Here is a 13,325-nt window from a genome sequence, read left to right as displayed (position 1 = left end):
AGCAATTCAGAGAGAGACCGATTTGGCTATAGTGGCGTGAAGGGTTCAAAGTGTAGTGAATCTCACCAAAACTAAATTTATACACCTACAAAACCATAAGACTAGGCACCATCATTAACCTCTTCCCGCATTTTCACGTACATATATGTGGGGGAATGCAGCCTGTTTGCACATTCCCACGTGCATGTACGTGATGGTGATCGCGTGGGCACAGAAGCTGTGCCCGCGTCAATAGCGACCGCGGCATTTACATCATTTGACAGAGGGAGGGAGCTCCCTCTGTCACCCATCGGCAACACGCAAACCCAGGTTGCCATGGCAGCCTGGAGCCTAACAAAGGCCCCCAGACCTACCCCGGCTTTATGGCAGAGGCACGGCCTAATACATTGCCTGTCAGTTTTGCACGGACAGGCAATAATGCTTTGGTATACTAAGTATACCAAAGCATTATATAAGCGATCAGAAGATCACATGGTGAAGTCCCCTGTTGGGACTTAATAAAATAATTAAAAAAACAGTTAAATAAAGTTTAAAAAAAAAAAATGTGAACAGTAAAAATAAAACAATTTTTTTTCCATAAAAAGTGGTTTTATTTAATAAAAGTGTAAAAACAACATGACGTACACACATATGGTATCGACGCCATTGTAACGACACAAAGAATAAAGTTAACACATTAATTGAACTGTATAGTGAACACCGTACAAAAAAAAACCCGATGGAAAGATCGCTTTTTTTCTCCATTCCCCCACCAAAAAAATTATAATAAAAGTTAATCAACAAGTCCCATGCACCCCAAAATAGTAGCGATGAAAACTACACCTTGTCCCGCAAAAAAACAAGCCCTCATGTGGCGAGATCGATGGAAAAATGATAAAGTTACGGTTCCTGGAATGCGGTTATGCAAAAATGTACTTTTGTTTAAAAGGATTCTTATTGTGCAAACGTAGTAAACCATAAAAAAACCCATACACGTGGTGTCGCCGTAATCGTACCGACACATAGAATACAGGTAACATGTTATTTATGCCGCATAGTGGACGGCGTCAATTTAAAAAGCGAAAAACTAAGCAGGAATAGCGTTTCTTTTCAATTCCCTCCCCCCAAAAAAGTTAATCACTATAATATATGCACCAAAAAATGGTGCCATTGAAAAACAATTCATCCCACGAAAAAAATGTGAAGATGAGAAAAAAAAACAAAAAAAACGCTTGGTCATTAAGGCCAAAATAGGCCTGGTCGTTAAGGGGTTAAAGAGGGTGTCTCACGACAGACGTTTATGGCATATCCACAGAATAGTGACGATCGCTCGTCCCCACACTTAACCGATCATCGCTCCTTTTGAAAGGAGCAAACAAGCTGCCTCGTTGATAGCCACTCGTTCTTACTGCCCATGGGCTGTGTGTTCCATGTGTTCTGCTGTCGTAGGATAAATTGGGTTTTGCGCAAAAGGCTCGTCTGCGCTGGAATCTCCTAAACATATCCCAGTAGGCAGATCAAAGGAATTCGATACAATCGGATTGTGAAAACGGTCAATCAAGTCTACTACATCCACCCTGTATCTTCATAGACGAGGACAACTCCACATTAAATGAACTAGCCCAGCTCTGGGAGAATGGCATCTCGTACAGCGATCATCTTTTCTAAACTATATTCTGAAAAGTAATAACGGTGTCCTATATACTCCGTGAAGGAGATGGATCTGAGACACTATGGGCCTCACTAACTGCAGAACATTGTCAAGAATGTCCTGCCATTTATCATCTGTAATGGTTCTTCCCATGTACGTGGCAATGACACGGGGTGAAGTTTAAGGGGGGCTTCCAAGAGACACTTATAATGTAGGGTTATATTACCCGTCTCATACCCCCCTCATGAGCCACTTGATCCAAAATGTAATGGTGTGTAGCAGATTTTCTAGGTGTTATTTGACTTTGCGTGCCGAATTCGTAAGTTTTGATCATCTATGTGGTGAAAAGGATTTAACATTTTAAAGAACCCTGTTATGTCCTTATTTCCATTTACTTAGGCTGGGTTAACATGTAACAGTTGTGTCTCACCATTTTTGTTTTATTTCTTTTTTGCTTGAGCAGGACACAACTGATGACAAAGTCATGTAACGTTTCCCTGTCCGGCCCAGGGAGACGTTCAGTGGCAAAACGGATGCCGTCAGACGCAAAACTAACCCCATAGAAAATAACGGGGTCATCAGTTTTCCTCCAGCATTTTTGTACTATGTCGGAGGTAAAAAAAGGATTGGAAGGCAGGACACAAGTCCAAAATAGTCTGCAGGGCTTCTAGATCATATTTGGTGAATTAGGTCCAGTCCTGAGGAATCATAACAATTTTCTGAATGTGTATATTCACATATTTATTTTATCCGGTGAACCTACACTTCAAAGGAAACTTAACAGGAAGACTCCAGTCGAGTGCCCATTATTTACCCCCAAAATCCCCAACAGCTTTCCTGTTCTCTCCCATAAAAACAGGGCCCTGTAGAAGTTTGTTTCTTTTATTTTCACTTGTTTATTGTGTTAACCCTTTTATTCTGTAACACCGGGAGAGCATCGCATTTATTACAGTGGGACATATAGAACGCACCAAGCTTACAAAATGCTTTTATATGGACTCTGAATGTAAGATTATCTATCATTTGTGTTTCTCCAAAACAAAGAAAATGAAGTTTAAAAAAATCAGGGCCCAGTAGTAATGCCGTGCATACAAAGCAAATACAATTCAATATGGGACCAGTTCTCTTGAAAGGGATTTTCCCATAAAAGACTTTTAAGGTATATTGAGTAGATGGTGGGGGTTCAATTACTGGGACATACTTGGATCCTGGGAAGGGGTTGCCTGGTACTTACTTGTAGAGAAGTGGCCCTGCATACACAGACAATCTACATTGTAGTCAATGGAAAATACGGAAACCATCGAGTGAGCATGCTAGGCTTATTCCCAGTCATTTCATTTGCAGCCAATTCCCCCAGGACTTTAACACCTTCACGACCACCCCACGTAGATTAACGGGTTGCAAAACTGGTCGTTGTGCCTGCAGCCCGTTAATCCACGTGTGCTCCTAACAGAGCACACAGGCGCTCCCCGCAGCCCGGCATCTCCCAGTACAGGCTGCTACTAGCAGCCTTAGTACTGGGGGAAAACATCGGGTCGGATCACAGCGGTGATCCGAACCGATTAACCCCTTAATTGCGGCAGTCAATAGTGACCGCCGCATTTAAGTTCTTATAGCAACATCGGCACCCCGCTACGCGATTGCGGGGGGCCGATTGTTGCGGGGGGCGATTGTTATGGCAAATGGAAGCTTTAACAAAGGCTTCCTATCTGCCATTACGTTAGCCGATTAGGCCCCGCCCGGAGGCGGAGCCTGATCGGCTTGCTGTCCGTGAACAACTGACAGTTCTAATACATTGCACTACATGGGTAGTGCAATGTATTAGAACATCAAACAAACAGTTGGACCTTCAAGTCCCCTAGTGGGACTAAAGAAAAGTGTAAAAAAAAAAAAGTGTAAAAAAAGTAAAAATAAAAGTTGTAAAAATACAATAAAAGTTTCAAATAATAACACAAAACACAATCGCCCTTTTTCCTTTATCAAGTCATTTATTATTGAAAAAAATAATAAAGCCATACATATTTGGTATCGCTGCGACCGTAACGACCTTAACTATAAAAATATTATGTTATTTATTCCGCACAGTGAACGCCGTAAAAAAAAAACTAAAAAATACTGACATAATTGCTATTTTTTGGTCACTTTGTCTTCCAAAAATTGAAATAAAAAGTGATCAAAAAGTCGCATGTACCAAAAAATGGTACCTATAAAAACTATAACTCGTCTCGCTAAAAATAAGCCCTCATACAGCTCCGTCAACGAAAAAATTAAACCCGTTATGGCTCTCACAACATGGCGACAGAAAAAATCCATTCTCTTTACAAAGGTTATTTAATTGTGCAAAAAGTTGTAAAACATAAAAAAGTGCTATAAATTAGGTATCGCCGGTATCGTACTGACCCGCAGAATAAAGGTAACGTGTAATTTATAACGCGTGGTGAACGCTGTATAAAAAGAATTAAAAAAATAATGTCAGAATTGCTGTTTTTTGGTCACCTTGCCTCCCAAAAAAAAAAGGATAACATGTGATCAAAAAGTTGCATGTACCCCAAAATTGTACCAATAAAAGCTACAGCTCGTCACACAAAAAAACCAGCCCTCATACCACTACGTCTATGAAAAAATAAAATTAGTTAAGGCTCCAATAAGCAAGGAAATAAAAATATGCAGTTGTGCCGGCCCGAGGGGAACGTTTCTTCTGTTTCAAGTGGCGAATTATCAAGGCCCCTAAAATTAGGGAACCAGGAAGGGGAGGGCCCAAACATATCTGCTGAAAGCGAGGGTGCCCGTATTATACCAGGACAACACTTCTCAGCAAAATTCCTCAAACTGCAAAGGTGCGGAGTGTGGACCAAAAGGGGGATAAGAAAGGACACAGTTTATCAGTGCGACACCGGCCTGTGCAGAAAGGATTGTGTCACAGCATCCACACATCTATGGATTATTTTATTGTTTTTGTTTACCCCATTATTATACCACCTGACTATGCCCCTTATATACTCCGCCCGGCTTACATATGCCCTACATTATAAACGGAAACACCAGTAAGACTCAATACAAAACTACTACAAGCAAAATCCACACTCCAAAAGCCAAATGGCGCTACCTCCCTTCTGAACCCTACAGTGTGCCCAAACAGCAGTTTACTTCCACATATATGGCATCGCCATACCCGGGAGAACCCTTTTAACAATTTTTGGGGTGTGTGTCTCCAGTGGCACAAGCTGGGCGCCACATATTGGCATATCTATAGAAAAAAATCCCATTTTCACTCTGCAACATCGAGTGCACACCAATTTCTGCCAATCACCTGTGGTGTTAATATGCTCACTACACCCCTAAGTGAATACCTTGAGGGGTGTAGTTTCCAAAATGGGGTCACTTCTGGGGGGGATCCACTGTTTTGGTCCCACAGGGACTTTGCAAATGCGACATAGCGCCCAGAAACCAATCCAGCAAAATCTGTACTCCAAAAGCCAAATGGCGCTCCTTCCCTTCTGAGCCCTACTGTGTGCCCAAACAGCAGTTTATGACCACATATGTGGTATTGCCGTACACAGGAGAAGTTGCTTTACAAGTGTTGTGGTGCTTTTTTTCATTTATTTGTTGAGAAAATGAAACATTTTCAGCTAAAACTACGTATTATTGAAGAAAAAGGATTTTTTTTAATTTTCACTGCCCAATTCTAATAAAATCTATGAAACACTTGTCGGGTCAAAATGCTCACTACACCCCTAGATGAATTCCTCAAGGGGTGTAGTTTTGTGAATGGAATCACTTTTGTGGAGTTTCCACTGTACTGACACCTTAGGAGCTTTGCAATAGTGACACGGTGTCAAGAAACCAATCCAGCAAAATCTGTGCTCCAAAAGCCAAATGGCGCTCCTTCTCTTCAGATCCTTGCCGTGTGCCCAAACAGCAGTTTATGACCACAAATGGGGTATTGCCGTACTCCAGAGAAGTTGCTTTACAAATGTTGTTTTTTTTAAATTCCTTTATTTATTGATAAAATGAAAAATTTTGAGCTAAAGCTACGTCTTATTGGAAAAAAAGTATTCTTTTTATCTTCACTGCCCAATTCTAATAAAATCTATGAAACCCCTGTGGGTTCAAAATGCTCACTACACCCCTAGATGGATTCTTCAAGGGGTGTAGTTTCCTAAATGGAGTCACTTTTTTGGTGTTTTCACTGTTTTGGTCCCTTAGGGGCTTTGCAAATGCGATGTGGTCTCCGCAAACCATTCCTGCTAAATTTGAGCTGCAAAAACCAAATGTCGCTCTTTCCCTTCTAAGCCCTGCCGTGTGTCCAAACAACCGTTTATTACCACATGTGGGGTACTGTTTTACTCGGGAGAAATTGCTTTACAAATGTAGTGGTGCATTTTCTCCTTTTAGCCCGGGTGGAAATTAGAAAAAATTAGCTAAACCTACATTTTCTTTGAAAGAATGTCGATTTTCATTTTCACGGCCTACTTCCAATAATTTCTCTAAAAAACCTGCGGGGTCAAAATGCTAACTATACCCCTAGATAATTTCCTCAATGGGTATAGTTTCCGAAATGGGGTCACTTTTGGGGGATTTCCACTGTTTTGGCGCCGCAAGAGCCTTTCAGACCCGACATGGTGCCTAAAATATTTTCTAATAAAAAAGGAGGCCCCAAAATCCTCTAGGTGCTCCTTTGCTTCTGAGGCCTGTGCTGCAGTCAATAAGTGCACTAGGGCCACATGTGGGGTATTTCTAAAAACTGCAGAATCTGGGCAATAGATATTGAGTTGCGTTTCTCTGGTAAAACTTTCTGTGTTACAAAAAAAATAGATGAAAAATTAATTTCTGCAAAAAAAAAAAAGAAATTTGAACATTTCACATCTACTTTGCCTTAATTCCTGTGAAACATCTAAAGGGTTAAGAAACTTTCTAAATGCTGTTTTGAATACTTTGAGGGCTGAAGTTTTTAAAATGGGGTGACTTATCGAGGGTTTCTAATATATAAGGCCCTAAAATCCACTTCACAACTGAACTGGCCCCTGTAAAAATAGCCTTTTGAAATTTTCTTGAAAATGTGAGAAATTGCTGCTAAAGTTCTAAGCCTTGTGATGTCATAGAAAAATAAAAGGATGTTCAAAAAACAATGCCAATCTAAAGTAGACATATGGGGGATGTTAACTAGTAACAATTTTGTGTGGTATAACTGCCTGTCTTACAAGCAGATACATATAAATTTAGAAAAATGCTAATTTTTGCAATTTTTCGCTAAATTTTGGTGTTTTTCACAATTAAATACTTAATGTATCGAGCAAATTTTGCCAGTAACATAAAGTCCAATGTGTCACGAGAAAACAATCTCAGAATCGCTTGGATAGGTAAAAGCATTCCGAAGTTATTACCACATAAAGTGAAACATGTCAGATTTGAAAAAATTGGCTGCGTCCTGAAGGCCAAAACAGGCTGTGTCCTGAAGGGGTTAAAGGCTTTTTTCATCTTAGAAATGTATGGCCTATCGACAGGATATTCCATAAGTGTCTGGTAGGTGAAGGGAAATAGAACTTACAGCAAAACCTCAGTACATATGATCAGAAATTTTCCATTGATACAAAAATCACTCTCTCCATTGTTTCCCTGTTTTATGACAGTCTGTGTCCGCTGCATATTAGGCAAAATACTAAATGTCGGAACTGGATGTATAAGCAGACTTTGTCAACTTCTCAGGATCTTGGACATATTTTATCGTTGACGGCAGCTACACACACCGAAGAGGTGACTCGTATGTGAATAAGGGGCAGATACAAAAAGGATGAACCAAAATCAGTGTATACGGACTGCAAACTTTTTGTTCATTTCTTACCTGATCCCAATTTTACTGTTTATTTTCTCGGCAGCAAGTGTTTCTTTTCTGTATGCCAGCTCCTGCGTTCCAAACAATATCATGTGACGATTAGAAATGGGTCGCTGTTTAGTGAGGCATACAATAGTAATTAAAGTGATTTTCTAGGCTACATGTATTCCCAATATAGCAAACTTAGCAACATACTTACATCACAGGTTTCAAAATTGGTAAGGAAAGTACACAGCCAAGTTGGTTATATTGCGGGTTTGGGCCTGTACGCATAGACCCCCTTTAAGAAAATTCCCTAAAATTTGATCAGATGTTCTCATCTCTTAAGTGGTTCCTATTCTGTAATTTCCAACTTATATAACCTGGGTGGCAATTAACATTGTCACCACCGCTACATGTGTCATCACCCAGTTTTCCTAGTCTCTTGACGCTGGTGAAATATGCAGAATTCTGCCGATATAGGTACAGTTAGAAATTAAACAACTATTTAATACATGAAGGTTTTCATGACAACAGAAAGCTGCGCAGGCATACAGTGGCATGTCCCCCATTGAAGAAAAACAGATCCCAAACGGTACATGTTTTTATTCTGTATGCCCCTGCATGGAATAGCATAGTCTACTACATTATTCCATACAGCGCAAAAACAAAGCAAGATGATGCCTGGCATATGCCAATTGGACAGACTTTTGGCATATCTCAGGTAAATTGGAGCCCAATGATACGTTTGGTATATATCCCGAACATAGTGGCTCTAACGGGATGTGAACAGAACATTAATGATGATGATGTTTTACATTTTTGACAAGGGCTACATTTCCCAAAATGGGCCTTTTCAAATAGAAAAATAAAAATGAATCTCTTACCGGATAGAAATCACTTCTTCCATCTGGGTAAATAACCTCAGCAGCCTCCACACTGCAAAGAGAATATTTTTTAAAGCCGTTTTCTAAGACAGAATAAAAATTTATTGTACAAGAGGTTTTCTGGCATAAGGAGACTTGTGTTTTCATTGCACTTCTGTGTTGTAATAAGACAATGACCTTTGAAAGAATATAAGAATTCAGCAGACTCTCTCAGGAATCTGGTATAGAGGTGAATTTATTCAGAATCAAAATAATTATCCGAAATAATTCATGATCAGAAATCCTATGCGGCGATTATCCTGAAAGCCCAATTGTGGTGACGTTCTGTGCATTTACATCTATACCTGCATATAAATAGTGACTTCCACATCGCACGCCTAGGACGTAACCCCGAGAGACCCAACGGTTTATTAGGAGTGCGTGACCACAAGTGAAGTTAGTATTTAACCCCTTAAACACAGCATATTAACATTATTGTTTTAGTCGATTTTACTCACGTGAACGGCTCTTTGCAGTATTCACTGAACATAGTGACCATAATGTCCAGGACTATTTTAGCCTATAAGAAATGAGTTAATAAGTAACACAATCAATCAAAAAGTTGTCATTAACAGCAGCACAATGGGCTATGTTATCTCCATCACCTTTGTAAGATCCGTGGCTGTGCATTCAATAAATACGTTGCGGGTATTCAAGGTGATTTTTGTGTGATCCCCTAAAATAAGTCAACATAGAAAAAGAAAGAAAGACAGAAACCACAGTTACGCATTGCAGTAAGGGTTAGGTTATGTCACAGGTCTGATTTTGCTGTAAGAGCAATTGAGAGTAGACATTTCATTACCTTGGTGAGCGAGAGTACTATGGTAATAGCCACCATGCATTGTTCTAGTGTTATATAATCCCATTGTGATATCAGGCAGTGTTACAACGTAAAGGGGCTTTTACACTGGGCAATCATCGGGCAGACAAGCGTTCATTGCGGACATGATAATAATGTATGGGGACGAGCGATCGGAGTAACGACCGCTTGTCCCTTGCATGTCTCCTTGTGACAGGAGCAAACGAGCGGTCTCGTTGATTGGCGCTCACTGCACTGGCCAAAATCGGCTGGTGTAATAGAGGCTTAAGATGAAGACCGTTTCACCTCACAGTCGGATAACTAAATCTAGTCTAAAACTGTTCATACAGGATTCTCCACATAATATAGTTGGGTTCAGAGATTAAGTTGAGCTTTTTGCCAACCATATTTTATTTTTCTGCAGGCTGGGTGGCCCTGAACGTGTTCAGAAACTGCATACCCCTCCTCTCCCCACAGAAATAACATGTCATTTTGACAGTGCCAAGTGCGAATGGTAAAGAGGGATTGAGCAAGATTAACTTTAATCTAGCAATTATCTATTCTCTAAAGCTGGCTATACACATTAGATAAATGTCAGCCGAACCTGACATTTTTGGTGGGTTTGGTAAACGATATAAGTATGGTGGCAGCCCGAGAGTCTTCTAACACCTGCTGTTTCAGGGAAAGAAGGAGTTGGCACTACTACATCCAAACCATTTCTTCCCCGAGGAAGATAAGTCGCTACCAGAAGTGTCCCTCTTCATAAATACATCAGCTAACAGCTATCTTACGTGGGTCACTTAACGTCAGCTTTAGCTTTTCCTTTCAAAAACATAGAAACACACAGTTGTAAATCTACTACCATTGATGATTGGCGGCATAGAAAGCAGCACCCCATTGCTGTCATAGATCACAGGATACACGGGTTTGTCTTCAATTATGTGCAGGAAATGTTTCAGATGGCTGTCAGTCTGAGAACAATGAAATGATATTAGTCAATGTGGCATTACAGGTTTTCAACACAGAAATATTTTTTTTTAAAACTGACAATCTCTGCAATATATTATTTTTTTAGATCAGATTTTCTATGTATAGTTAAACAAAAGCACAAATATATGTATAAGGTTTCAAAGTACGAATATTTCCTCACCCTGTAGAGCTCCATCACCTCTGGTGCAGAGTACTCTTTGCTTTGGTTCAGTGGCCTGAATTTAATATTGGAGGGTGGCTTTGCAGTGTAAATAAATGGTCCTGTGATGGTGTCCAGATCATGGGTTCCAATTGCCACCAATGTTCTTCGCCTAGGAGACAAATAGATTGCTAATAGAACAAGGACGTTCGCATGCCATCCACAATAATATGGGCAGCAGGCAGGTAGATGTAGTTATTGAATCTATATTTTAGTGAAATAATAAAAGGACTGCATAAAATGTATCCACGTTTATAGTCATCAGCAAATTAGTTATTCCTGCACAAGATTAATGGGCATAGAAATATACAGTCCAACCCCATAGATATGCGGGTAAGCAGGAGGAGATTGGACTATACAGTTCCTCAGCCAAGTGTTTTAATTCCTTGTCCTGCTATAGGGGTCTGCCACGTTCAGAAGAGGACTAATTCTCAAAGTGATGGGGGGGGGGGGTCTGGGGTGAGTGTTTCTATATCAACCAAGTTACTGAATTCTCACAATGAACTTTGCTTTGGCTTTTTCTTAGATCAAAAATGTTACTATAAGATCAGTCTGCTCATTGACTTCTATTGCATAAAACATGTACTGTAGCCTATACTTTTTTTCAGGTGCAGAAGACGTCACTATTCAGTTCCTTGAAAAAAAACCTGTATCCAGATATAAACCTGGCAAAACGACTTTTGGCAAATCTTTTGTCATATATTTTCCCCATAGAAACGAGGACCCCCCTTCCCCTTTTGAGCTGGGTTTAAAAGATTAACGTAAATTAATATGCCATATTGTCAGTCATCAGAATACCCATTTAAATGGTAAGACAGGATATGCTAATGCCCAATACATTTTGGGTATAAATAACACAAAAAGTACTTTAGAAATGGATGTACCTGCATATGTTCTGGTGAAGTTTGTCTTGCAGATCAATGAAATTTTCATATCGCTCCTGGGTGAATGTTATATTCCGGAGCACAGCAGCCACCGCAAAAGGGCGTACTGCAGCGGTCTAACAGACAGAATAACAAACGCTTTAGTCTTCTGCACACTAGATCATATACAGGACTAGGCTAAAGGGGTTGTCACGGGACCGTTATTCATACTGATGACCTATCCACAAGATCATCAAAGTTATCAGTATATGATCGGTGTTGGTCCGACACCCGGACCCCGCACCGATCAGCTGCTCCGACTGCCTCCGAGCACCAGATGGCTCCGGTCACACTACAGCGGCTGTGTTGCAGTACTGCAGATCTGCTCCCATTCAAGTGAACAGGAGCAGAGTTGCTGAGCCTTCTGCTTTCGGTACCGAACACGGAATACATTGCATAACATCCGGTGCCGAAGGCAGCCGATCGGTGCGGGATCCGGGTGTCGTCAGTATGAAAAACGGTCCTGTGCCCAGACAACCTCTTTAAGCATTACCGGTTATTAAAATTAAATGATACTTTTGGTAATATGGAGGGAAAACGAGAGGCTATAAGGACAGTGCGGCTGCCAAGAAGGTTAGAAGATGTAACCAAGCATTGTTCATGCCCTACACTGGGTATTAAGCATGACGCTCAGTATGTGCTAAATTAACAGCATGCTTTATTCCAACGTTATTTAAAGTGGAACTCCACCTAAATATTCATATCATATACACGCCAAACGAGAACACTGCTGTTGTCATGCACTGGAATCTCAACCGATTTTCAAGACTGCAGCACTTCAGCGTTTCCATCATTGGAAAACTCCAACACAACGCCTGCAACGAGGCACCATTATAAAAAATGGCGATCTATCACAAACAGTACATTCTGCCATGCTTATATGATATGTCAGAAGGTGCTTTTGGGTGGATTTCTCCTTTGAAGGGGTTATCCGGATTTTTTAAATCAATGGCCTATTCTTAGGATAGACCATCAATAGCATATCCATATCAATGAATGGTAACAATGCTACTGTCTAATAGAACCAATGAATTATTATTAACCGCCAGCCCAATTTATCATATTCTCGAGAGCTTTACCCAGCTTACATGCAGCTCTACATAGATCATAGTGGAGAAGGTAAAATCAGAAACAAGTAAAGAAAACTTTGTTAAAAACAAGTCTCACCTCCTCTGTGATGAACAGTCGTTGTAGCTGACAGTCAGCAGGTGTTATCCGTTTATATCGAGGGGCCTCTATCCTGAAATGAGAGAAAAGTAGAGTAGAAATATTTGTATATAAATATGAATTAAAGGTGCTATCCATATAGACACAACTTTACTAATAACCTGTACACAAAGCAAATAATGTATCTTAGGTCACAAACACTATGTAACCGATGTGCCAGCTTGTGGGAAGGGCAGTCATTTACATGGTAGGAAGTTTGCCACTAACTTCAAATATTAAACTTGTATTAGTCATTAAAGAAGCTCTGTCACCAGATTTTCAGACCCCTATCTCCTATTGAATGTGATCGGCGCTGCAATGTGGATAAGAGTAACGTTTTATTTTTTTCAAAAACGAGCATTTTTGGCCAAGTTATGACCATTTTTATATTTATGCAAATGAGCCTTTCTTATGTACAACTGGGCGTGTTTAAAGTTATGTCCAAGTGGGCGTGTATTGTGTGTGTACATCTGGGCGTTTTTACTTGTTTTACTAGCTGGGCGTTGTGAATAGAAGTGTATGATGCTGACGAATCAGCATCATCCACTTCTCTTCGTTACCACCCAGCTTCTGGCAGTTCACAGACACACAGCGTGTCCTCGCTCATCCGACGCAATGAAGTTCCTGTGGGAGGAAGTGAGTGACGTCACAGCGTGATCTCTCGAGAACACGCTGTGTGTCTGTGCACTGCCAGAAGCAGAAGTGGATGATGCTGATTCGTCACCATCATACACTTCTAGTCACAACGCCCAGCTAGTAAAACAAGTAAAAACGCCCAGATGTACACACACAATACACGCCCACTTGTACATAACTTTAAACACGCCCAGTTGTACATAA

General features: G+C 40.5%; 1 protein-coding gene across 1 annotated transcript in view; it reads right to left on the bottom strand.

The window, feature by feature from the left end:
- Positions 1 to 13,325, bottom strand: part of FARSB (phenylalanyl-tRNA synthetase subunit beta) — a 42,149-nt gene that overhangs the window by 25,170 nt on the left and 3,654 nt on the right. Inside the window, exons 4-11 of the mRNA XM_075861422.1 lie at positions 12,447 to 12,519; positions 11,241 to 11,356; positions 10,318 to 10,468; positions 10,030 to 10,138; positions 8,974 to 9,044; positions 8,827 to 8,888; positions 8,330 to 8,381; positions 7,473 to 7,534 (exon numbers count right to left, since the gene is read on the bottom strand). Of these exons, the coding sequence (XP_075717537.1) occupies positions 7,473 to 7,534; positions 8,330 to 8,381; positions 8,827 to 8,888; positions 8,974 to 9,044; positions 10,030 to 10,138; positions 10,318 to 10,468; positions 11,241 to 11,356; positions 12,447 to 12,519 (696 nt within the window). The remainder of the gene's footprint in view (positions 1 to 7,472; positions 7,535 to 8,329; positions 8,382 to 8,826; positions 8,889 to 8,973; positions 9,045 to 10,029; positions 10,139 to 10,317; positions 10,469 to 11,240; positions 11,357 to 12,446; positions 12,520 to 13,325) is intronic.

The sequence above is a fragment of the Rhinoderma darwinii genome, chromosome 4 (assembly GCF_050947455.1).
Source record: "Rhinoderma darwinii isolate aRhiDar2 chromosome 4, aRhiDar2.hap1, whole genome shotgun sequence".
In the NCBI taxonomy this organism is placed as follows: domain Eukaryota; kingdom Metazoa; phylum Chordata; class Amphibia; order Anura; family Rhinodermatidae; genus Rhinoderma; species Rhinoderma darwinii.
The sequence above is the reverse complement of the archived record's forward strand: the minus strand, read 5'-3'. Positions and strand labels throughout refer to the sequence as shown.